The sequence below is a fragment of the Poecile atricapillus genome, chromosome 12 (assembly GCF_030490865.1).
Source record: "Poecile atricapillus isolate bPoeAtr1 chromosome 12, bPoeAtr1.hap1, whole genome shotgun sequence".
NCBI lineage: Eukaryota > Metazoa > Chordata > Aves > Passeriformes > Paridae > Poecile > Poecile atricapillus.
Genome location: NC_081260.1, coordinates 13,993,108 through 14,015,636, shown reverse-complemented (window position 1 = coordinate 14,015,636; position 22,529 = coordinate 13,993,108). Strand labels below are relative to the sequence as shown.

The window sequence follows — 22,529 nt, the reverse complement described above, 5'->3', positions numbered from 1 at the left end:
ATCCCAGATGCAGCTCTGGCAGAGGATGCACACACATTTAGGGCTGGACTCTGTTCTGCTGGGGATGGACTGTGCTGGCCACATCACAGCATGTCCTACGAGTCAGATGGACTCAGCGGCAGCAAGCGAAACCAGAAAATCTTCCGGAGAGGAGAGGACGAGTGAAACGGGGTGCAACAACAGCAGGTGAGAAAAGGACAAGGTACAACTGAATCTGTGAGCTCCGTGCACACCTCGAGCCCCGGGAAGCTGCTGATGCTCGGTAGGGCAGGCTCCCGGCGATCACCCAGTGCCCTCTGCTGACGCCAGACCGGAGCAGCCTCTTGATACCGAGAGGAATCAACCGAGTCGTTCAACAGAGATCCCGAGCTCTTAATTCTTCTGGCAGCACAAAACCACAACAATTCACCTCTGGGAAAATGCTGGAAGCTCTCTGGCCTGTCCCTTCCCGCAGCTCCTGCGGGGATGCCCCGTGTCCTGCCCGTGCCTGCCTGCCCGAGTGCGCCAGGGAAACACCCGTCACCCAGCCTTGCTGGGGAAAAACACCCCTGTGAGACGGACTTCTGCACCACATCGTGTGTTAAGGGGTGATCCTCCCGTCCCAGAGGGTATTTCTGCGTCCGTGTGTCCCTGTGTCCGTATGTCCGTGTGCGGGGGGTGCTCACGATCTGCTTCGCCTCCCCAGCAGATTCTTGCCTGGTCTCGGTGCCCTCTAGTGTTGTGAACACTCCAATATGTAAAAAAACCCTGTAAAACTGATCTCTGCTTCAGAATTCCTGGCTTTGCAAAGTCTTAATGCACTAATTCTGTTAATTATGCAGCATAGTTACAATTTAACAGAGACAATGTGACCCTGGGAATATCAGATCATCACCACCACCAGACACCTGAGAACACGGTTCTGTAAGCTGAAGTGAACATCTCTAGGGCCTCAGCCTGCAAACCACACCTAAATCTGCTGGCTGTACAGCACTCTACCTGCTGCCATCCCTGCATCTGGGATTATCAGCTCTCCCAGATGTTCTCCTGGCTGTGACTGCGAGGTGCTGACTGAGCTGGGAAAAAAATCCACCTCAGCAACATCTGGCCCCAACAGACAGGAAAGGGGATTAGAGCAGGACTGCCTGGTTTGGTCTCAGACCCGGAGCTGGTGGGCTCAGGCTGGTCAGAGCAGGGTGGCTTCACAGGACCTCAGTGAGGACCACCACAAACCAACCACAAACTATCACTAACGGCCACAAACTACCACAAACCACTACAAACTATCACTAACCACCATAAAAACTACCACAAACCACTACAAACTATCACTAACCACCATAAAAACTATCACTAACCACTACAAACTATCACTAACCAACCACAAACCACTACAAACTATCACAAACTACCACCAACCACTACAAACTATCACTAACCAACCACTAACCACCCACAAACCACGACTAATCACCACAAACTATCACCAGCCACTAACAACTACAAACTATCTCTAACCAACCACAAACCACCACTAACCAATCACAAACCACTACAAACTATCACCAGCCACTAACAACTGCAAACTATCTCTAACCAACCACAAAATTATCACTAACCACCACTACTAACCACAAACCACCACAAACTATCACTAACCACTACTAACCACAAACCACCACAAACCACCATTAACCAACCACAAACCACCATTAACCAACCACAAACCACCATTAACCAACCACAAACCACAATTAACCAAGCACAAATCACCACAAACTATCACTAACCACCACTACTAACCACAAACCAACACAAGCTATTACTAACCACCACAAACCACTACAAACTATCACTAACCACTACAAACTACCACTAACCAACCACTACAAATGATCACTACCACAAACCACCAAACTATCACTAACCACTACAAACTATCACTAACCACCCACAAACTACCACCAACCACTAACAACTACACACTGTCTCTAACCAACCACAAAACTATCACTAACCGCCACTACTAACCACTAACCACCACAAACTATCACTAACCACCACTACTAACCACAAACCAACACAAGCTATTACTAACCACCACAAACCACTACAAACTATCACTAACCACCATAAACTGTCACCAACCAACTGCTAACTGCCCACAAATCACCACTAACCACCACAAACTATCACTAACCTCTACAAACTACCACTAACCAACCACTATAAATGATCACTACCACAAACCACCAAACTATCACTAACCACTACAAACTATCACTAACCACCACTAACCACCCACAAACCACCACCAACCACTAACAACTACACACTATCTCTAACCAACCACAAAACTATCACTAACCGCCACTACTAACCACTAACCACCACAAACTATCACTAACCACCACTACTAACCACTAACCACCACAAACTATCACTAACCAACCACAAACCACCATTAACCAAGCACAAATCACCACAAACTATCACTAACCAACCACAAACCACCATTAACCAAGCACAAATCACCACAAACTATCATTAACCACCACTAACCAACCACAAACTATCACTAACCAAGCACAAACCACCACTAACCAAGCACAAATCACCATTAACCAACCACATACCACCATTAACCAAGCACAAATCACCACAAACTATCACTAACCAAGCACAAACCACCATTAACCAAGCACAAATCACCACAAACTATCATTAACCACCACTAACCAACCACAAACTATCACTAACCAAGCACAAACCACCACTAACCAAGCACAAATCACCATTAACCAACCACATACCACCATTAACCAAGCACAAATCACCACAAACTATCATTAACCACCACTAACCAACCACAAACTATCACTAACCAAGCACAAACCACCACTAACCAAGCACAAATCACCATTAACCAACCACAAACCACCATTAACCAAGCACAAATCACCAGAAACTACCACTAACCACCACTACTAACCACAAACCACCACTAACCAAGCACAAACCACCAACCCCCACCCCGAACCAGCCGCAGCAGCTCTGACCAGGGCAGCTGTGCCCGTGCCCGTGCCCACCCAGCAGCGGGGCGCTCTGCGGGCACAGCCCTCCCTCTGCTGCAATGGGCTCGGAGCAGAAATCAGCTCTGCAGGTGCTGCCTGCGGCCGGACTGTGCTCAGCGAGCATCTCTGGTGCCAGGTTCCCGCAGGGCAGCCGCCGGTGTGTCTGTCCCACCGCGGGAGCCCCCCCGTCCCGTGGCCGTGGGTGATGCAATGGGGAGATTGCATCAGACTGAGCCCGTGTGAGCGATGGAATCATCCTCACCGCCCAGAACGGCTCTGCCGAGCTCCCCTCGCCTGCGAGGATATTCACTGAGCGGCTGAAGAACCGGGCTGAGAAATCCCACCAGGTAGTGGGGGAGCAGTGGGAGAGAGAGCAGCTCCCACGGGGAGCGGCTGAGGGAGCTGGAAAGGGGCTCAGCCTGGAGAAAAGGAGGCTCAGGGGGACCCTGTGACTCTGCACAACTCCCTGGAGCGGGGGATCGGGCTCTGCTCCCACGGAACAGGGTCCGGATGAGAGGAAACGGCCCCAAATTGCACTATGGGAGGTTCAGGTTGAATATGAGGGAAAACTTCTTCCCTGAAAAGTAGTCAGGCACAGGTTGCCCAAGGCACTGATGGAGTCACCATCCCTGGAGGTGTCCAAAAGGAGTGTGGTGTGGCACCTGGGAGCATTGTTTAGTGTGAACACGATACGTGCCAGCGTAACATTTGGACTCGATGTTCTTAAAGGTCTTTTCGAACCGTAATAATTTTGTGAAGCTGACTAGTTAATAGAATTAATTATTTAATTATTTAATTATTTAACTATTTAACAGATTTAATTTCATTAAAGCCTTTCAGTTATTCCAGTTTGACAGTCTGGCTTCTGTTGAAGCTGCTCCACAATGACAGTGGGGAGCTGAGGAGAGATCTCAGAAGCATTAGCTGGAATGAGAGCGCTTGAAGTTTGAAAGGAAAGAGAGAGAAATGGGGTCCATTCCCCAAAATAACAGGTTTAAACCCGAACACTGTTCAGGTATTCATCCTGGCACAGCAACCAGTATGTCCCAGGGCACAGAAATGCACAGCACTGACTGCACATGCTGCCCCTCCACGAGGCTGGGAAGGCAGCAGGGTCCTGTCGTGGGCCTGGGTCGGGACTGAGGAGCAGCAGTTTGGGGACATGGCACTGAAGGGGAGCGCTGAGGGCTGTCACAGGGAGAGTTAACTCCGGTTAAGGAGGTTCAGTTCCACACACCAGCTTGGTTCACACTGCCGTAGAGTCAGTCATGTCACGGCAATCTTGGGATACCTCCGGCGCGGCTCCCCAGAACCACCCAGACAAAGGGTGGCTCACGGCTGGCACAGTTAATGCTGAGCCTGGAGAAGCCGTGTGTCCTGGGCCCGGTGTGTGCTGCCCACACAAACGACACACACAGAGCACACGGTGCACACACACAGCACACGGTGCACACACACACAGCACACGGTGCACACACACAGAGCACACGGTGCACACACAGAGCACAGGGTGCACACACACACAGCACACGGTGCACACACACACACAGCACACGGTGCACACACACACAGCACACGGTGCACACACAGCACACGGTGCACACACACAGCACACGGTGCACACACACACACACAGCACACGGTGCACACACACACAGCACACGGTGCACACACACACAGCACACGGTGCACACACACAGAGCACACGGTGCACACACAGAGCACACCGTGCACACACCCTGTGCAAGGCACAGCCGCATCGGAACCCGCCAGTTTATTCCTTTCTGGTGCGTGTTCCCCACGGCTGCAGAGGGACGGCCGGGCCCGGGGCTCCTTCAGCCTCCACCTGAGCTGCCGGACAGCCTCAGGTCCCGCAAACCCGCGGGCTCTCTAGTGTCACACCCCGGCGGGTGACAGCGAGCTGTCCCGGCCTGCGCTCGGCGCTGAGCTCCGGCCCCGCCACCCCCCGGGCCCGCCCCGGCGGCGCCGCCGCCAATGGGGGCTGCGGGGCGGGACGTGGGGCACTCCCGCTGCCCGGGCCGGGACGGGCTTCGAGCCGCTCCGCTCCACGCGGGGCAGCCGAGTCACTGCCGGTGCGGTGCCGGTCCGGATCCGGGTCTGGGTCCGGGTCCGGGTCCGCGCCTCTCTGCCGGTCTCGCCGCTCTGCCGGTCCCGCTCCGCGCCGTGCTGCCGGCACCGGGACCCAGGTAAGCCGCGGGGGTCGCGCACCTGCCCGCCCGCTCTCGGCGGTGCCGGTTCTCCCCGGTGCCGGTGTCACCGCCGGGCCGAGGCGGTTGCGGGTCGGGGGGAGCGGCGGGCCTGCGGCGGGTCCCGCTCCCGGCAGCGATACACGTGGGCTGCAGCCGGCTCCGCGATCACTTCCGAACGCCGGCGGTACCGGGCCGGGCGGTACCGGGCCGGGCGGCACCGGGCCGATGGCTGGGTGGGACGGGAGATGCGGAGACCGGAGCCAGGGTCCCAGCGGGTGCCGGGCGGGTGATGCGGGGCGGCCGCGCCGCGGTGGAGCTCCTGGCCGGGATGTGCCCGGGCATATCCCGGAGCGCCGCCGCCTTCCCCGAGCGGGCGGCGGGGGGCGCCGGCGGGGTCCGGCCGGGCTGCGGGGGCGGTGGGCGGTGGGCGGTGGGCGAGCCGGGCTGGCGCTCCCGGGGCGCACCCACGGCCGGCACCCGCGGGGGCTCCGCGCACCGCGCTGCCCCCGCACCGTCCCGCCGCCAGCCTCGCCTCGCCTGCTTTTCCAGAAACGAGCAGCTGCCAGATGTGGGGGTCGCTAGGTTTAGGTCGCGCATTAGGAATAAGTTCTTCCCCAAAAAAATTCTTGCCCCGCCACAGGCAGTGGTGAAGTCACCGACTGGGGGGATTTCATGGACGCGTGGATATGGCCCTTGGGGACGTGGCTTGGTGGTGGCCTTAGCAGTGCTGGGGAACAGTTGGACTCCATGGTCTCACAGAGCTTTCACGGCTTCGGCGGTTCTCTGATTATTTCAGGAAGATGGTGAAAGTTACTGAGAATTAGATGTGGGGCAAAAAACCAGATGGAAATTCAGAGTTTTGTGCAAATTGATAGGAGCTTTAGGGGTGTTACTTGAGATACCTGTTAAGGCAGAGTGTGGGTTTCCAAAGTGGGCAGCCCTGACTTGGCAAAAATCACTGGAAAGTGGGTATTTTGCCCTGGGGACTCGTTCTGTGCAGGAGTGAGAGTGTGAGAGGAGCTCGGAGCACTTCCTCTCCCATCCGAGCACACGGTGCTTTCACTTACAGCAAACACAAGCCCCCAGCCACTCCAGATAAAACAATTAGTGGGCAATTGTGTGCGCAGAATCTCCAGTTGGGAAACCTGCTGATTTTTGAGCCACGTGGAAAGCCTCAGATTCCACCCTTTTTCCTCTTTTTTTGCTTGTGTGAGAAGCCCTTTGCCCAGAGGAGTCCCAGTGCTGCAGAGGTTCTCCCAGCACGGTTTGTAGCACAAGGAGATGAGGAGACACGGCCTGGACCAGAGTGAGGGAATGACTGAGCAGGAGGCTCGAACTGACTGTGGCCAACCATGAAGCATGCACTCATATTTTCCAGATAACATTTTTTTCCCCCTGCCTTTCACTTGCAGTTCTTATTTAGGATTTCGGCTCTCTGTTCTTAGGTTCCAATGTATACAAGTGTCTCATCTTGTGCCAGTCAGTCCTGCAGCAGAGTAGAAATCTGTAATGTGTGTGCTGGCTCACGTGGTGACATGGAAGAGCCACTGCTGGGGTGGTGGGTGGGTGTCTGAGCCCCTGAGGGTGGCTCTGGGCACCTCCTGTCCCAGGCAAACAGAGATCCATGGCTGGAGGGGACAGAGTTTGTGGCTGGGATGGGAAGCAGCCCACCCCATCTCCTCCTGTCCTGCCTGCATCCCTGCCAGCCCCCCCTGCCCCAGTACCTGCTGGGCAGATGGGGAGAATCAGCAGCCCTGAAGGTTTCACTGACTACTTTCATTTTCTACCTTTTCACTTACTATTTTCCTCACTCTTGTTTTTCTCCCAGAATCCTTTAGCTGCACACAAAAGAAATAGATTGGACTCCAATACTAATTTTTTGAAAGTCTAATTTTGTTTTGAAAATTATACTTTCATAGAGAAAAGACAATGGCTGAGCTGTAGTGTTGTCACAGGGTGGATAAACTGCAGCTCATGCTGTGGCACTGCTGGAACCATTTCATCTCATGCAGTGAAACTCATTCAGGAGCTCGTGGTTTTGGTATCTCAAGGGCTGATACAGTGGGGAACCTATTCTGCTTTCCTGCTCAGGCAGGATGTCTCTTTAAGACAATAAAAGAGTTCTTTAACAAATTAATTATGTTTTTAAGTTAGATATCATGTTTCTGGGACTGATGGCAGGGAGGTTCTTCTTTCCCTCAGCCTCTAAGTACATTGCTACTGTGTCCCATGTGTACTCATTGTTACTGTGTCACCTTTATATTCCCTTGTGCCAGAGCTCTGGCAGTCTCAGGGAGGCTCCATGTGGGTCCCAAAGAAGTGGGAATTGTTGACTTTGGCTTTTCCTTTAGCCTCAGTAAGACCGGTTGGTGATCCGAGGTTGCTGCCATACCAGGGCAGCGCCAGGTGGTTTAGGTGTGTCCTCCATGTACAAATCAAATGTCTTGGGTCTGCTGGTGTTGGAATAAGAAGCACAAAGATCCCCCAACTCTGAATTTCATGCCAGATATTCAACAAAATGTTGAGCAGCAGCAGACCTGCCCTGTGCCCAGTATCCTGCTGGCACATGGGGTATGGCTGCCTCCTCCATCCTGAGTGATTCCATCATCCTGGCAGACGTCCTTGTGCTTGGAGCAGCTCTGACACAGGATTCCTTTGGCCTGTGTAACTTTCTGTATTTGGCAAACTGCTTTAAACCGGGTTCTTGTGGGGAGGGGGCTTCGAGGGCATTGTCTCAGCTTCAGGCCCTTTGAAAGGCTGGGAAATCCTGTAAATAGATGAGAAAAGGTGGCAAAGTTGTGTTCAGAGGACAGTTTCACCAAAAACCCTGCTGGTCTGGGGGTTTTTTTGTTTTGTTGAGGTTTTTTTCACCAGTGCCTTTTTCCTTGTATTACAGCACTTTAGAGAATAAGTAAAAATCAGCCCCTTGCTTTCCATATTCTCCATATTCTGGTATCTGGGCTCCTTTCCTGTTGCCTGCAATTCTGTTTCATTCATTTTGTGCTGTTATTTAGGGGCAGAAGCCTGAACCAAACTCCAGACCAGAGCATCAGCAGTGCAGAGGCAGCTGCTGCCAGGGGCGAGCAGGGCTGTGAGCCCTGAACTCACCCAGAGGCTGGGCTCAGGCCCCTGGCACGCTGACCTGCCAGAGCAGCTGGGTGACTCCTGCCCGCTGTGCCAGCCCCCCAAAGGACGTGTGTGTCACTCATCTGGGACCTGGCTTTCCTCTTTTTATTCTCCCTCCTGCATTCAACCTGTAGCTGAACCCTGACACCAAACCCTGTGCATCTCCTGGGGCGGTGACACCGGGCTCCCTTTTCACCACCTTCTGAGATGGTGACAAATCTTCTATTTAATGGTGTCAGGAACCTTTATGCTAGTTATAAGCTGTGCCCACGCCCCTCCCGAGGTGCTTGCAGGACAGATTTAGTCCCTTCAGCTCCTCCTGTCGCCGTGGATTTGGCTGCTGATCCTTGTATCAGTCCATGTGCTGCAAGCAGGAGCTACGTGAGGGTGACTCATGCGCTGTGCTGGTCTGGACAGACCTCATCTCCCATGAATCCAGGCCCTCCAGAGCCGGGGGAGCCCAGCCAAGTGTCCGCTTCCAAAAGGCAGCGGCAAGGGAGTGGTGGGATTAGGCAGAGGAGGCAGAAAAAGCCTGCAGAGGAATGCTGCTGTGGGAGGGGAAGGAGCTGTGGCAGGAGGTGCTGGGGGTCCTGTAAATAATCCCCTCTGCTGCAAGAGCCTTGCAGGGGCCAGACATCTGGCCAAGCTTCCCTCCTAGAGAGCAGCTCTGGTTGAAGTGCCAGGTTCTTCAAGGCAGTTCAGGGTGGTGCCTTCCAAAAGGTGTTCACTATTCCTGATGGGTGTTGAGAACTTGCTCCCAAGGCAGCTTGAACAGGTTTTCTCCTGATTTTCTGCACAGGGTATTAGGAGAAGCAGAGTGGAGATTGGTCTAGTGAAAGTGGATTTTATTCCCTGTTGACATGGGAAGAACCCATCTAGAATTTGCAGAAATAATCAGGCAGCTCCAAAACTCCAAATAGATTGCTCAGTTTTGCAACTTCAGTCTGAACTGCTTGCCCTGATCAAGATGCTGGTCCTGTGCTGCCCTTTGAGCCCTCCTTTCTAACAGTGTAGCCCTGTGGCTCCTGGGCTGGTTCTGTTGTTCTGCTGAGCCATTAATGCACCTCAGGAAGGCTCTGAAGGGTGTTTCAGAGGGAGGTGAGAGCTTCTGTGCTGGTCCTCTGAGTTAGCTGTGAGCGATGCCATGCAGAGCTGAAACGTGCATGGAGCAAGAGGCTGAGCGACTGCACAGCTCCAGGGTGGAGCAGCAGGACCACAGGGGTGTGTGTGTGTCCCTTTCTGCTGGCGGTGCAGGGTGTGTGTGGAGCAGTGTGTCCTGTTCTGCCAGGGACACATCAGCCACCAGCATTTGGTGCTGTCACACCAATGCTGGATCCTGAAGCTGGGACTTTGCTGAGCCTTTGCTGGGGCCAAGCTCTCTACTGATTGTCTGTGGTACCCAGAGCCATGGAACAGAATGGGGAGGCTCATCACGAGCCTTGCTGGGAAGCCTGGAATGGATGGAGCCATGTGGAAGGAGCCAGGAATTACCCCCTGCCCAAGTCCCACCCATGGCGCTCAGCAGTGTCGGCTGCTGTCCTGGCCGGGTGGAGATGTCCACACTGATCATCCCAAATGTGTTAGGGCTGGCTTTGATCCCTCTGCCTTCTCTTCCTCCTGTTCTCAAGCTCCCCTCTCCTCTTCAGCACAATGGCCTGCCAAGAGAGCGAGTACCTGGATGACCAGAAGAAATGTGTCCCCTGCAGAAAGTGCATGCCTGGGCAGGAGCTTTCCAAGGTAAATTGACTTCCCTGTAAGGAGCAGAAATCATCATGGGTGGCACAGCTGGGTTAATCCTCTGCCAGCCTCCCTTCAGAAAGATGATCTTAGGTCCCAGCATGTTGGGAAGAGCAGAAACTTGGTAGGATGGGATGGTGGATTGTTTCACTTACCCTGGTAGAAGGGTGAGACAACGGAAGCAGGAGGTGGTGGGGGATTTAAGACAGCACAAGAAGCAACTTGATTTCCTTTTTTTTACTGGTAGAAGTCAAAATTTCCCCTGGTCTGTAGCCCTGAGCAAGGTCACACTGCCTGGCTGGGCTGCACATGGGTGGGTGCCAGCAGGACACTGCTGCAGGGGGTCCCAGCCTGGCCTCAGGGGTGGGAGGTTTGGACTGGTGGGAGGCAGCAGGGTTCCCCTGGTGGTGCCTCCTGGGGCGTGGTGCTGCTGGAGCTTTCCAAAACCCAAAGCACACCAGTGAGCCCCAGCTGGGCATCAGACAGGTCCCCCACTGTCTCCTGGGGACTGCACTGGTGGCAGCTGCTCTCAGCTGGGTTCTGAAGAACATGAGCTGTGGCCCTGCCACCCTTTGCCCCCAAAGAGGGGACACTGTTTCCCTCAGTTCCTTTTGGAACCCACGGTGGCCCCTCACCACAGCCATGCCCCCAACCTCATACCTTGCAGGACTGCGGCGACGGCAGCGGCGGGGACGCGCAGTGCGTGGCCTGCCCGCCCAGGAAGTTCAAGGACCGCTGGGGACATCACGGCTGCAAGCCCTGCCTGTCCTGTGCCCTCATCAACCGCCTCCAGAAGTCCAACTGCACAGCCACGGCTGACGCAGTCTGCGGGGAGTGCCTGCCAGGGTGAGCGGGGCAGAGCCACCACAGTCACACCTGGGGACAGGCAGCGAGGGGCTGGGCAGAGGGGGCTTCACCTGAGCCCCCCATGGTCCCATGTGGGACCTGAGAGAAGCCTGGTGACCCAGTGATGCCTCTGTGAGGACACTGCTAATGACATGGAAGTCAGACCCATCTGGTGGGTCCCATTGTAGCTCCAGAGAAGGGAACCTGAAGGTTCCTGGAAAAGAGCTGTGAAAGAGAACTTCCAGACTCTAGGTGTTCTGTAGACACCAGGGTGGCTGAGCCATGGAAGATGGAGGGTTGTAGACCACTATGGTTGGTAGTCCCCAGAGAGGGGGTTTAAGGGGTGACTGAAATGAAGTGGCTGTGTTCAGGCAGCCTGTACCAAACCCAGGTGCTGCAGACACCGCTGGCCAGTGGTGGGCCTGGGACAGGAGTGAGTCAGGGCTCCAGTGTATGAGCCTCTTCTCACTCAGAGCTGTAGCTGGGGTGTTCCCAGCCCTGTGGGGAGCCATTAATCATTAAAATCCACTTCAGCAGACACAGGGGTGGGAGTGCTGTTAGAAAGATGTTGCTTCTTGACAAATGTCTCGACATGAACGAGTAGGTGTGGTGTGGCTCCAGCCAGCGCTGACAGCCCTGCTGCTCCTGTTTGTTGCCAGCCAGGCAGGAGCGCAGGGTCAGCTGTCCCCCTCTGCTGTGGGGTGGGTGGCACAGCTGGCTGCACAGGCAGGGTGGTGGGAGCTCACTGGGGACCAGGCTGAGCCTGTCTGCTCTGTTGGCAGGTTTTACAGGAAGGCACGGATCAGCGGGCAGCTGGAGTGGGAGTGCATTCCCTGCACCAAGCAGACGCCATCCTCCGAGCCACAGTGTAGGTGCCCCCACGCTGGTGGGCTCGGGGCAGGTGATGTGGGCACAGGGGAGCCTCAGCCCTGCTGGAGGAGGCACAGTCATGGCATGTGACATGGGATGGGCAGGGAAGGGGTGGTCCAAGCCTCGGAGTTTGGCTCTGAGCCAATCCAGCATTTTGTGGATTATGTTTGCAGGTCGGTCCAGAACAAACCTGGTGAAGGTTGCTGTCCCTACTGTACCTCCACAGGACACAGCCCTTCTTGCTCTGACCAGCAGTGCCCTGGTCATCATTGTCTTGGTGCTTCTGGCACTTTCCATCATCTACTGCAAGCGATTCTGGAAAAGCCAGTGCCAGAGAGGTGAGTTGGTGCTCTCCTCCTTGCTGTGCCATTCACCCGTGCCCATGGCCCCTTCTTGCTGGTTAGAGCATTGCAGCTTTCACAGCACAGTGACCCAGCTGTTCCTGGGTTCAGCCCATACAGAGCAGGCACCTCATCCTCCTTCTCATGCCTGCAGGACCTCTGCTGTGCTTTACCTGCTCAGTGTCACAGAGGAGCCTCCCTCCTTCCTAGGGCCATCAGGTGCAGGAGGCTATTTCACAGTCAGAACTGCCAGTCTTCCCTTCTGAGGTGTTTCTGCTTGGGTGGCTCTTTGCTGCAGAATGAAGAGGGCTGTAGGTTTGGTGGCCAGGGTTGGGGCAGGATGGCATCCAGCAGCATGCCAGGGAGCTGCTGGGCTCCCAGCTCCTCGCTGGCAGACATACCACAGGGCTGAGGACATGCTAGGGAAGCGAGCCAAACCTCTGCTCAGGCTGTTTCTCCTCTATCCTCCAAGTCTTCCTGAGGACACAGAACTTCTCGGGCCAGCGAGCAACGTTCCCGACTGCAGCCACACCCGGCAGGTTCCTGTGCGAGGAGCAGATGTCTGGACCCTGCTGCCTGGGTGTGAAGAATTTGAGCCCTTGCTACAGGCAGGCAGAAGGTACCAGCTCTTGCTGCCTTCCCTGGGGAGGGGAGGGTGGTGCTGGGCTCCAGCTCACATGGTCCCAGGATGAGATGCCCTTAGGCAGAAGGATGGAGCTGGATGTTGAGCTTCACTGATCCATGCTGGTTTCTGGTTCCAGGCCCCGTGGAAGCGGTGCAGTTCATTTCGGATGGGGAAGCCGTGGGTCTGCAGCTCCCCTCTCTCCAGCCAGAGATGGACTTGCCACCAGCCACTGCAGTCAGCACTGCCTCCAAGGCCCAGCTGGGCAGGAGCCTCCTGGAGAGCCAGCCCCTCATCCGAACCTCGGGCCACGGTGACTGCCTGGAGGGGGTCCTGCCACCCCCCACCCCCAGGCAGGGCCGGCCGGGCACGGTGGAGGCCCTGGCCCCGCTCTCCTCCTGTGCCTCCGAGATGCAGCACAAGTGGCCACATGCACCCGTGGAGTGCACTGAGCTGGACCTCCAGAAGTTCTCCACCCAGGCGGAGTTTGTGGGCGGTGAGCGGCTGGAGGATGCAGCAAGCTGGGCGATGAAGAGGATTCCAGCAGAGAGTGGTGCTGTGGTGCAGGAGGGGGCTCATCACTTGCCCATGGCCGAAATCCCACCTGGGGAGCAGCCGGTGAGTTCCTCCAGCCTCATCACTCCTCAGAACTGCTGCCAGTTGCCCAAGGCTCAGGCACAGAGGCTGGGCTCAACACAGGGGTGGGAACATGGACTGAGTTACATTAATATAGGGTGGTAAGGCTGGAGGGACCATTCCCTGAGCCCCTTTGACAGCCCTGGGAGCAGAGCCAGGCATTGCTGTTCTCAGTAGACTGCCACCAACCTTGGGGTCTTTGTCTCGCCAGGTGGATGATGCCCAGAGCCTGGTGACTCAGATCAGCAGCACAGCCAAAGGTAAGGGGCCTTCCAGTCTCACCTCTGTACTCCAAGTATGGGCATATCAGAGGCAGGTTCTTGGAAGGGAGCTCCTCCAGAAGCCCACCATGTCCCCACCAGGGACTTACCTGACTTGTGGCCTTTGGTGCTGCTCCACAGGGTATAATTTCTGTGATGCTGCCTGGAGTGGCCTGTGGGCAGGTGGCCCAGCTGGTCACCAGTTACCAGCTCTCCCAGGACTGAGCCAGCTCCATGTTGCTGGGCTCTAAAAGTGATGTTGGAGGAAATACCTGCCCTGGCAGGGTGGCCTTTCACCTGCTCATCAGGGGCTGAGGCTGGAGGCTGGCTGTTCTCTTTGCCCTTATTCTGTTTGGGTAGGGTGAGTACTAACCCAGCTTCGCTGTGTTGCTGCCCCCAGGTCTCCCCATAGCAGAGCTGCCCCATTCCTTGGTGCAGTCACTTGCCTTCTTGTTGGACCCTTCCTTGAACGGTGTGAAGAACTTCAGCCACGTGGCACTGGAGCTGGGGCTCATGCCCCAGTTGCTGGGACGGATTTCGGGGTTCGAGCAGTTGGTCACACACTTCACCTACGCGGGAGCCGCCGTCACCGTCCCGCTGCTGGCGCAGGCGCTGCAGCGGCTCCAGCGGTTTGACGCCTTGCTCCTGCTCTGCGACCACTTCACACTCAGCCCCACGCCGGACCGCCAGCACTAGAGGACAGGGAGGGACAGAGGAAGCTGCATGCACTCATGTGAGAGAGGATCTGGTGGCCTGCAGTCACATAACCTCCCTGGAGCGCATGGCAGGAGCACACAGAGGTGGTCTTTGCGTCGCGGAATGGAAGGACACAACAGGGGCATCTCTGCACAGGGGTTCCAGGAAGCACAGCTGTGCCTTTTCCCTGCTCCTGGGGGAGGGCTTGCTCAGGCCCCTCCAGAGGCTGTTTTTCTCTGGCTGTGACACCCTTGCCTGTCAGTCATTATGCTGCCTGTGCTGTGGTGCTCTGGCTCTGCAGCCTCTGCCCCACTGTTGCCACAGGGCTCCCTCAGCCATGGGGCTCTGTCTTTGTGGGCAGTGTCCTCCTATGGACCCAGCCATCTTCTCCCTTCCATTTCAGCTTTCCCATCCTTCCTCTGGCCCATGCTCTGCTTTCCTGGGTGCCAGTTGCCACTTTGTTTACTTTTCAGTTGCTTCTCTCCCTCTGTGTTGCAGTTTCCTGGCAGAAGACCTGGCCATGGCTGATGTGCCAGGCTCCAGCCTTTGTCCCTCTGTGCCACCCGGGCACCTTCCTCTCATGTTCATTTGTGGTGCAGTGTGGCATCCTGGCACAAGTTTCAGACAGGTTCCCAAGATGGGCTGATGTAAATCCTCGTTGGGCTGTGGCTGTTGGCTGTGGGCAGGTGCAGGCTCACCCCAGCCTCGTGGCTGTTCCCTGCCCATCACCTCCAAAGCTTCACAAACCACCTGTGGTGGCACAGGGTGTCAGGGGCAGGGACACTGTGCCGTGGGTGGCAGCTGAGAGCTGAAGCTGTGACCAGTCACAAGCAGCAGTGACGTTCCTGTGTCAGCCACAGCAGGAGCTCCTCCTCTTTTAAAATAATATTTTTCTTTTTTTTTCCTGCCTAAAAATGGCCAGATTTCTCATTCCTGGGAGCTGCTGCTGGGAAGGGGGAGCACCCTTCTGCTTGGTATTTCATCCTGGGGGGATTTGTCATAACTTGCCACAGTCTTGCTGTCACCGCTCACCCTGATTTCGGTGTTGTGCCTGAGCCTGGGGGCTGCAGGCAGCTGGGCTGCTCTCGGTCTGCCCTGGCCACTGGGGCTGTGCTGGTGGCCCTGGACAGGAGCGGGGGCTGCAGGACACGTTCCTGAGCGGGGCACAGCGCTGCGGGGGCGGCCAGGCACGCAGGCGGCGGCTCCTCCAGGGTCACGGGCAGAGCAGCTGCCGGCGGGGCTGCAGCCGTGGCTCAGAGCCCAGCAGCGCTGACAGGGCTGAGGCTTCAGTCCCTCCATGGGCCATTCACTTAGGAGTTAGACTCCAGGATCTTTGTGGTCCCTTCCAGCTCAGGAAGTGAGTGTGGTGTCACCCTAGCTGTCCCGAGACTCCCAGACAGCATCACTGGGGCTCTGCCTCTGTTGCTTTGTTCCTCACTGCCATGGAGTGCTTTCTGCTCCTGCCTGTCACCGGGGTCTCAGGCCGGTGGTGTGGTGGTCACCAGCAAGTGGCACTGTTACCCCACTGCCTGCTGCCCCCACCCAGGCCCCCTCGGCTGAGCCCACAGAATTCTCCTTTATCTGACCACAGTACCTGAAAGAAGAGGGTGCCCTTTCAGGAAGGCAGACCCCCCCCCAGCCCAGGTAATAACAGCTGCTGGTGTTTCCTTTCCCTGTTTAAAGATGTTGAGGCTTGAGCACGCCCAGGGCGTGCTCAGATAAGTGAAGTCATGGGCAGTTTGAGCTGGACCTGGCACCTCCCCTCACTGCTTGTTTCTTACACAGTCGAGGTCATTTTGCTGCTCTTTGCTCCCCAAGACCCACAGGGTTGAACCTTGTTCCATGTGGGGCCAGGATTAGTCAGACTCTTGCTGCACAATCGCTGTTAGGGAGCAGCCAGGAGTGTTGCTATAGCACACACAGCCTGGGGCCAGGGATTTCCTGTTTGAGGCTTTTCTGTGGCAGGGAGAGTGCTGGGTTTAATCACCTCACAAAATCCAATAAATATTTAATCCCTCTGTGGACATAGTCACTTCCAGTGGGAGGAAAATAACTTCACCCACTCCATCTGACTAAGAGCCTCCCTGCAGCTCAGCTTGCTGGCCCTGGCTTTGAAGCTGGAACTGGGCTGGGTGGGTTGTCCTGTGTGTTCCCATGTCACCAGTGCCACCAGCATGTGGTCACTTGGGACAGCCAGGCAGGATGGCAGAGCCAGCCTGCTCCTGTCACATGGCAGTGTCAGGAGCAAGAGGTGAGCAGGAAGGGCTGTTAAATTAGAGCTGTGGATAGCAGGGACATGTCACAGGTGTGTGCTGCAAATCTCTTCACATGCTGAGCAGCTCCATCGCTGTGCCAGGGTGGGACTCTGGGCCAAGCAAATGGAGTGAGGCTTTAGTTCATTTGTTTGGAGATTTTCCTCATTTTTATAAAGAAATCACCCCTTTTCCTTCATAGCCTTTAAGGTAAACTTACATTTCAATTGTTTGCTATCTGAGCAATATTGCAGTCAAAACTTAACCCCTGCCTTGAGGGTGCAGCGCTGTGCTGTGTGTGGGTCTGAGCCACGCCATACAGGGTGTGTAGGGTGGTGTGTGCCATGCCACAGCTCCTGCCCCTCAGGAGGCTGTGCCACAGGGTGTGCTGCCTCAGCACTGCTTGCCAGGGACTGGTTTCATGTGTTTGAGCTGTTGTGGTTCCCCCGCAGAGCCTCAGGTCGGTGCAGGTTGCACTGGTGGTGCTCCAGCAGGGCTGGACACTGCACAAGAGCATTGCAGGACGTGGCTGTGAGGCTCCCCCAGCTCCCAGCCAAGGGCTGCTCCCCACTCTCACTGTGCTCATGGCAGGCACCTTCCTTCAGCTGTGGTGACAAAGCCAGCTGTGTTTACAAGGGCCAAAAGTTCAACAGGTAGCCTTTAGCCCACCCTAAGACCCTTTGGCCAGGCTGCCTCCAGCCCAGCCAGAGCCCTCAGGGAACCATGAGAGCCTTGAAAACCAGGATAATGCCATGACTGGGGCATCAGAGCCACGGTGATCCCTGAGCAGGGAACTGCTTCAGTGGGGAACCAATGGATTTGATACTTGACTTTTACTTTTTAATAGTATTTTCAACATTACACATGAAATGTAAGGGAGGGAAATTCCTGTAGTGCTGGATCTCATGCCACAGCCTCAGGAAGCCATTTGTGCCAAGCTGGCATGGCTCACAGAGAGGTGAAAGAAATCAAATAACTCTGCATCTGTGCAAGCTTGAGCTAGGACTGAACAGTGGAAACACTCCAGTGCAATGGGGTTATTTTTTTACAAGTGATTGGTTTCCACACCACTCTTGCCTGGAAGTCTGATTTGCAGAGGAATTTGTATGATAAGTTTAAATCCAGCCCTGTTCTGGGAAGCTCTTAAGCATAGACTTAAAATAGACACATACTTCACTGTTGTTAAAGTGTTTATTCTGGTAAACAATTGGTGAACATCCCTCGGGTACTGTTCCTGAACAGGGGGCTCATGAGAGCTGTCCCTCCAATGTGCTTTTAACAGGAATGGGCAATACTGAAGAAACCTTGGTGTTACTGATCTGGGCACACTTCTTGGAAGAGTCTGCAAGTGCTGGGGGGAGATCCCATCTCTGTGCTGGATTATTTAATACTTCAGACTCTGGTGCTTTTCAAAAAAAATAATCACTACATTTCTGTAGCCACGGTTTACCCAAGGGAATACATGTTGTTTTTTATGGTAGATGTTATTTTTCTTTAAGGTTATGAATAGGTTATTTATATTTTTGTAAATTCTGTGCTGTTACCATTGGAATTCTTCTGTAGCGTTGTTACTGTTGGGTTTGGGGTGTTGTTTGTGTTCAAATCAAGCAGAAGTTGAAGCTCCTACCCCCTTTTAATGGAAGGGGGTTGGTCCCTCACATTCCTCCAGACCTGGTGCTCTTGAGTGATGTGTGTTTGTAGTTCAATAAACTTTGGAGCCAGACATGGTGACGCTTGGTGAGTTTTGCTTCCTCTCCCCATTGCTGCGGGCCCCCTGCCCACCTGCTGGTGGGGCTGAGGCTGCTGGGCCCTGGCTGGCAGGGCAGGCAGCGCTTCCCAGAGAGATGCTGCAGCAGCCGAGGTCAGCAGCCTCATCCCTGGTGTGGGAACGGGCAGGAGGGGCTGCAGTGGGTGGTGCTGGATGGGGGGGCCATGGCCCTGTCCCCTCAGGGCCCCCCAGAGCACCACACAGGCATCAGCTTTGGTTTTTACGTGGGTTTAACATTCCCCATAGTGGCCAAGTCTCAGGTGTGGTTCACTGCATGGCCTGGGGCCATGGGGAGGAAGGGACCCCTAAACAATGCCCAAGGAACTCCCATTCCAGAAGCTTCACTAAGGAACAGTTACTGTTTAAGCTCGGTAATTACAGGGCTCATTAAGCCTATCCATGCCCTTATGCTGGTATGTTTAAAATAATTATTAGCATGAAGGATGTTTTCTATTCTAATTAAAGCTATGATACTTGCCCAGACTCTGGCAGGCTCTAGGAGTGCTTGCAGTGCTGCAGCTCATCCTGCATGTGAGGATGCAGTGCTGTGGCAGCAGGCCTGGCTGCCTCTGTCATTCCCCAGGACAACAGCTATGGACAGCACAGCCAGGGCCCAGAAGAGCCACTCATCCACCACCAAACACAAAGCCATGGCAGTGGTGGGGGAACTCAGCATCCACAGCTTCCAAAGAAGCCTTTTCTGTGGAGCATGGTGCCTGGAGCCTGCTGTCACAGATGCTGTACGTGCTGCAGCCCAGGTGTTCTGAGAGTGCCCAATCTCCCCACAGTCTGCACAGGTTCAGTCTCAGTGTTCCTGCCTGCACCAGCCTGAGGCTGAAGGTATGGGCAGGGTGCTGTGGCCCTCCCGTGGGTGACCTGAGCCCAAAGCTCTGCCTGTGCCTGTCACCTGGCTGAGGCCACTGTCGCTGCAGGAGGAGAGGGCCAGAAGTGTCCATTGGGAGAGAAGCTTCCTGCATGCTTTTGGGGTGGGATTCAACCAATGTCATGCCTTACTTTCGAGTGATTCCTGGCTCTGGGGTTGTAACCATCAGGACTCTGCATTCTCAGGTGGCTGGACACACTGCAGTAGGCAAAGGGAGGTGGGTTTGGCCACACCTCGAGTCTGTTCTGGAAGAACAGGGCTGCCCCTCCCATGCAGAGCAGATGCTCCCACCCAAGGCAGGAACTCCCAGGGATCAAGAGGTTTACACCCCCTCTGCTCCTCACCTCAGACCACTTGTGCTGTCTGGTCTTGCCTTGTTTTTGGCTGAAGCCCAAGGAGCGATGCTAAATCAATCATGTTCTCTTCAAAGTGCTTTGGATTCTTGTACTCCAAGCTGGGATAAGAGGCAGCTCCTGTGAAGCAGAGCTGGCAGAGAAACACACGTACTCCATGTGAGCAGACAAGTGTGTGGCTGAGGACCTTGGTGGTCAGAGCAAGGCTGGCTTCTGCCCCCAGCACTGGAGCCACCTCAGCCACTCTTCCCAGAGAGGCTGGCAGCAGGTCAGGGTGCTGAGGTACCCGCTCCTTCCCTCAGCTGCCTCCAGCAGGAACATCTCCAGCTGGGATGCAGAGCCGTGCAAAGGCACTCACAGCTTGGCAAGCCTCCAGCTACAGGGGGAATGCCAGGGAATGCTGTTTGGCCCATGAGACACACGCACTGGGCCCTCTCCTGAGCTGTCTTTGAAGGCAGATGAGTGTCCTGCTGCCCCCAGCAGTCACAGATCACAGCCAGCAGTTCTGCTGAGACACATGCTCCTGACAGATGGGGTTTTGCTTTAAAGAGCCCAGGTGAAATGTGTGTGGTGTGGATACCTCACCTGCACGCCCTGAAATGAACCTGTAGAGGTGGGGACCGTGGCCCTGTCCTTGTGCAGACAGGGACCCCTGAGCTGAGCTTATCTCAGACCTGCTGGGGTGAGATTGCAGTCACATGAGGTCTTTGCATCCTTCTCACAGGAGACCCTGCTGGGGGGGCATGTCCTTCTCCCCATGAGCACTGAGAGGCAAAGGGGAGCTGCTGGAGGTGTTCCCACTAATGAAGTGTTCCGAGTGGGATCCTGCTTGGAACCAGGCTAATTAATGAGCCCTGTGTTAACAAGAGCTGCATGGTCTACAGACAGTGGACTCAGAGGAGCTTTCTAAGATCTCCCTCATGTGCAGGTTCTGGAGGCACAGAGCAAGAGCTTTCACAGTTGCGTTTTTTACTAAAACCCTGTGTTTGCTCTGGGCTGAGGTGACCTGGATTAAGAACAGTGTTTTGTTAAAGCACTGACTGAAATTCTGTAGTTACAGGGAGGGGGTGGCTGCCCTTTTCCGTGCAGGAGAGGGTAAGCACAAAGTCCTCAGGGGAGTCTGATCTGCAGCATTTAGTGAGAAAAGGGCAGGAATGACACCAACAGCTCTGGAATGCCTTGGCAAACAGCTTCCCTGCTTTCACACTTCATTTCCTTGTCTAACCCTAACCAGGAGGCTCACCAGTAAAGAAACCTTAAACACCTGCCCTCATGTGCCCCTGGCCCCTGCACAGGGGCTGGGGGACAGGCAGATCAATTTCCATTGCTAAAACTGAAGACTGAAATTGGTTAGAGAGACATGAATTTCCTTACAGAAGTTCCTTTCCTTCTCCACTTTCCTTCCCCGCAGGTGTTTTTTACTGTTTCTTCTTTACTGTTTCTTCTCTGATTTTCTCATTCTGTATTTCCCCCAGGCTTCCTCTGCATGCTCGGTTCTTACCTCACTGTGTCTCTGCAGGACATGAGGGCAATCACAAGCAAAGGAAAACACATTTTGCAGCACATTATTGAATTGGATGTGTTTGCCAGGAGGCAGAAATCCATTGTTCTTCTGCCTTGCACCCTCACCTTCCCAACCTGTCAGCTCACTCACAGGGAGTGAAAAAGCAGCTGAAGAGGTTCACAGGGCATGTTTGGGGCACGGAGTTCAAGGCTGCTGGGTGGCCCTGCAGGGAGTGCCACTGTCACCCACAGCCTTGGTGGGCAAAAGAGCCACCAGATTCTGAGGAACTGGGCAGAATGCTTGGGGGAGCATTAATGAGCAAAAACCATCTCATCTAGGACCAAACTGTGAGCAGCATCCACAAAAAAACAAAAACAAACAAAAAAAACCCCAAAACAAACAAGCAAACAAAAAACACCAAACCCACCTGATTCTTTTTATTGGCAGCAGATGTTGATTTTTTAAGGGGAAACAAATCCAGCTCCAATCCCAGAGCTCTGCTGGAGGCAAAGAAACACTGTCTTTGGGGACAACCTGATGCCAATAGTTATTATTATCCTTCCAAAATACATTATTATCCCAAATGAAATTCCTATATTCCTGCCCTGAGCCCTGGTGGTAAATGAGGTTTTTGAGCCTGGCCAGCCTGTTTCTCTATGACAATTAAAGGAAGCTGATAGCCTGGGTACTGGGCTGGTTTGCCTTCTAACGCAGCAGCACTAGGGATGGAATTTTAGCAAAAGAATAAAGTGTTATAAAAACCATTAAATACCTTTTCACACACCCCCTCATTCTCCTCTGAGCTGGTTTGAAGGAATTAGAGGATTACAAATAAATACCCCAATCAAGTGCAGTAACAACAGGGCCAAGGTTCATCATTTCTCACCTCCTAGAGCTAATGTGAACACGTGGAGCAAGGAGCACCCAATGCCCCAGGTCTGTGCCCTGGCCACCTCCAAAGTCAGACCAGCCAGACGTGACCCCAGGCTGGGGCTCCCATCCTGCCCCAGCCCAAGGATATCTCCATCGACAGCAGGTGGGCTGTGAGCTGCTCTGCTCCACACCATGACCTTACCCTGGTCCTGTCCCGCGGGTCTTCCCAAGGCATCAGCCCCACATCCTCTGCCCTGGGTACCAACAGGGCTGTGCTCCCGCCCTGAGGCACCTGTGCCATGGAAAGGCATTAGAAATGGCAGCTTGGAGTCCAGAGTGTGTGTGTGGACACAAACACATCAATACAGACAGAAAAGAAATGGGGGAAAGGCTCCTGTGCCCACTTTGTACGGGGAGGGGAGCAGAGAACGTGTCAGCAATGCTCAACACTGCAGACAGGAAAATGGGACACTTGTCCTACCTTCCCCCTCAATCCCTC

General features: G+C 54.7%; 1 protein-coding gene across 2 annotated transcripts; it reads left to right on the top strand.

Moving 5' to 3' along the window:
* Window positions 1–5,128: 5,128 nt before the first annotated feature.
* On the top strand, window positions 5,129–16,432 carry EDA2R (ectodysplasin A2 receptor). 2 transcript variants are annotated; one of them, XM_058847443.1, is made up of 9 exons: window positions 5,129–5,260; window positions 10,018–10,126; window positions 10,794–10,972; window positions 11,755–11,840; window positions 12,016–12,180; window positions 12,656–12,802; window positions 12,945–13,423; window positions 13,653–13,701; window positions 14,102–16,432. In XM_058847443.1, exons 2-9 carry the CDS (start codon window positions 10,040–10,042, stop codon window positions 14,395–14,397), a joined length of 1,488 nt encoding a protein of 495 aa, XP_058703426.1. In that variant the 5' UTR covers window positions 5,129–5,260; window positions 10,018–10,039; the 3' UTR covers window positions 14,398–16,432. The 2 variants fall into 2 exon arrangements, with proteins under 2 accessions (XP_058703426.1, XP_058703427.1); XM_058847444.1 differs by having other exon boundaries at window positions 5,163–5,260; window positions 10,036–10,126.
* Window positions 16,433–22,529: the final 6,097 nt, after the last annotated feature.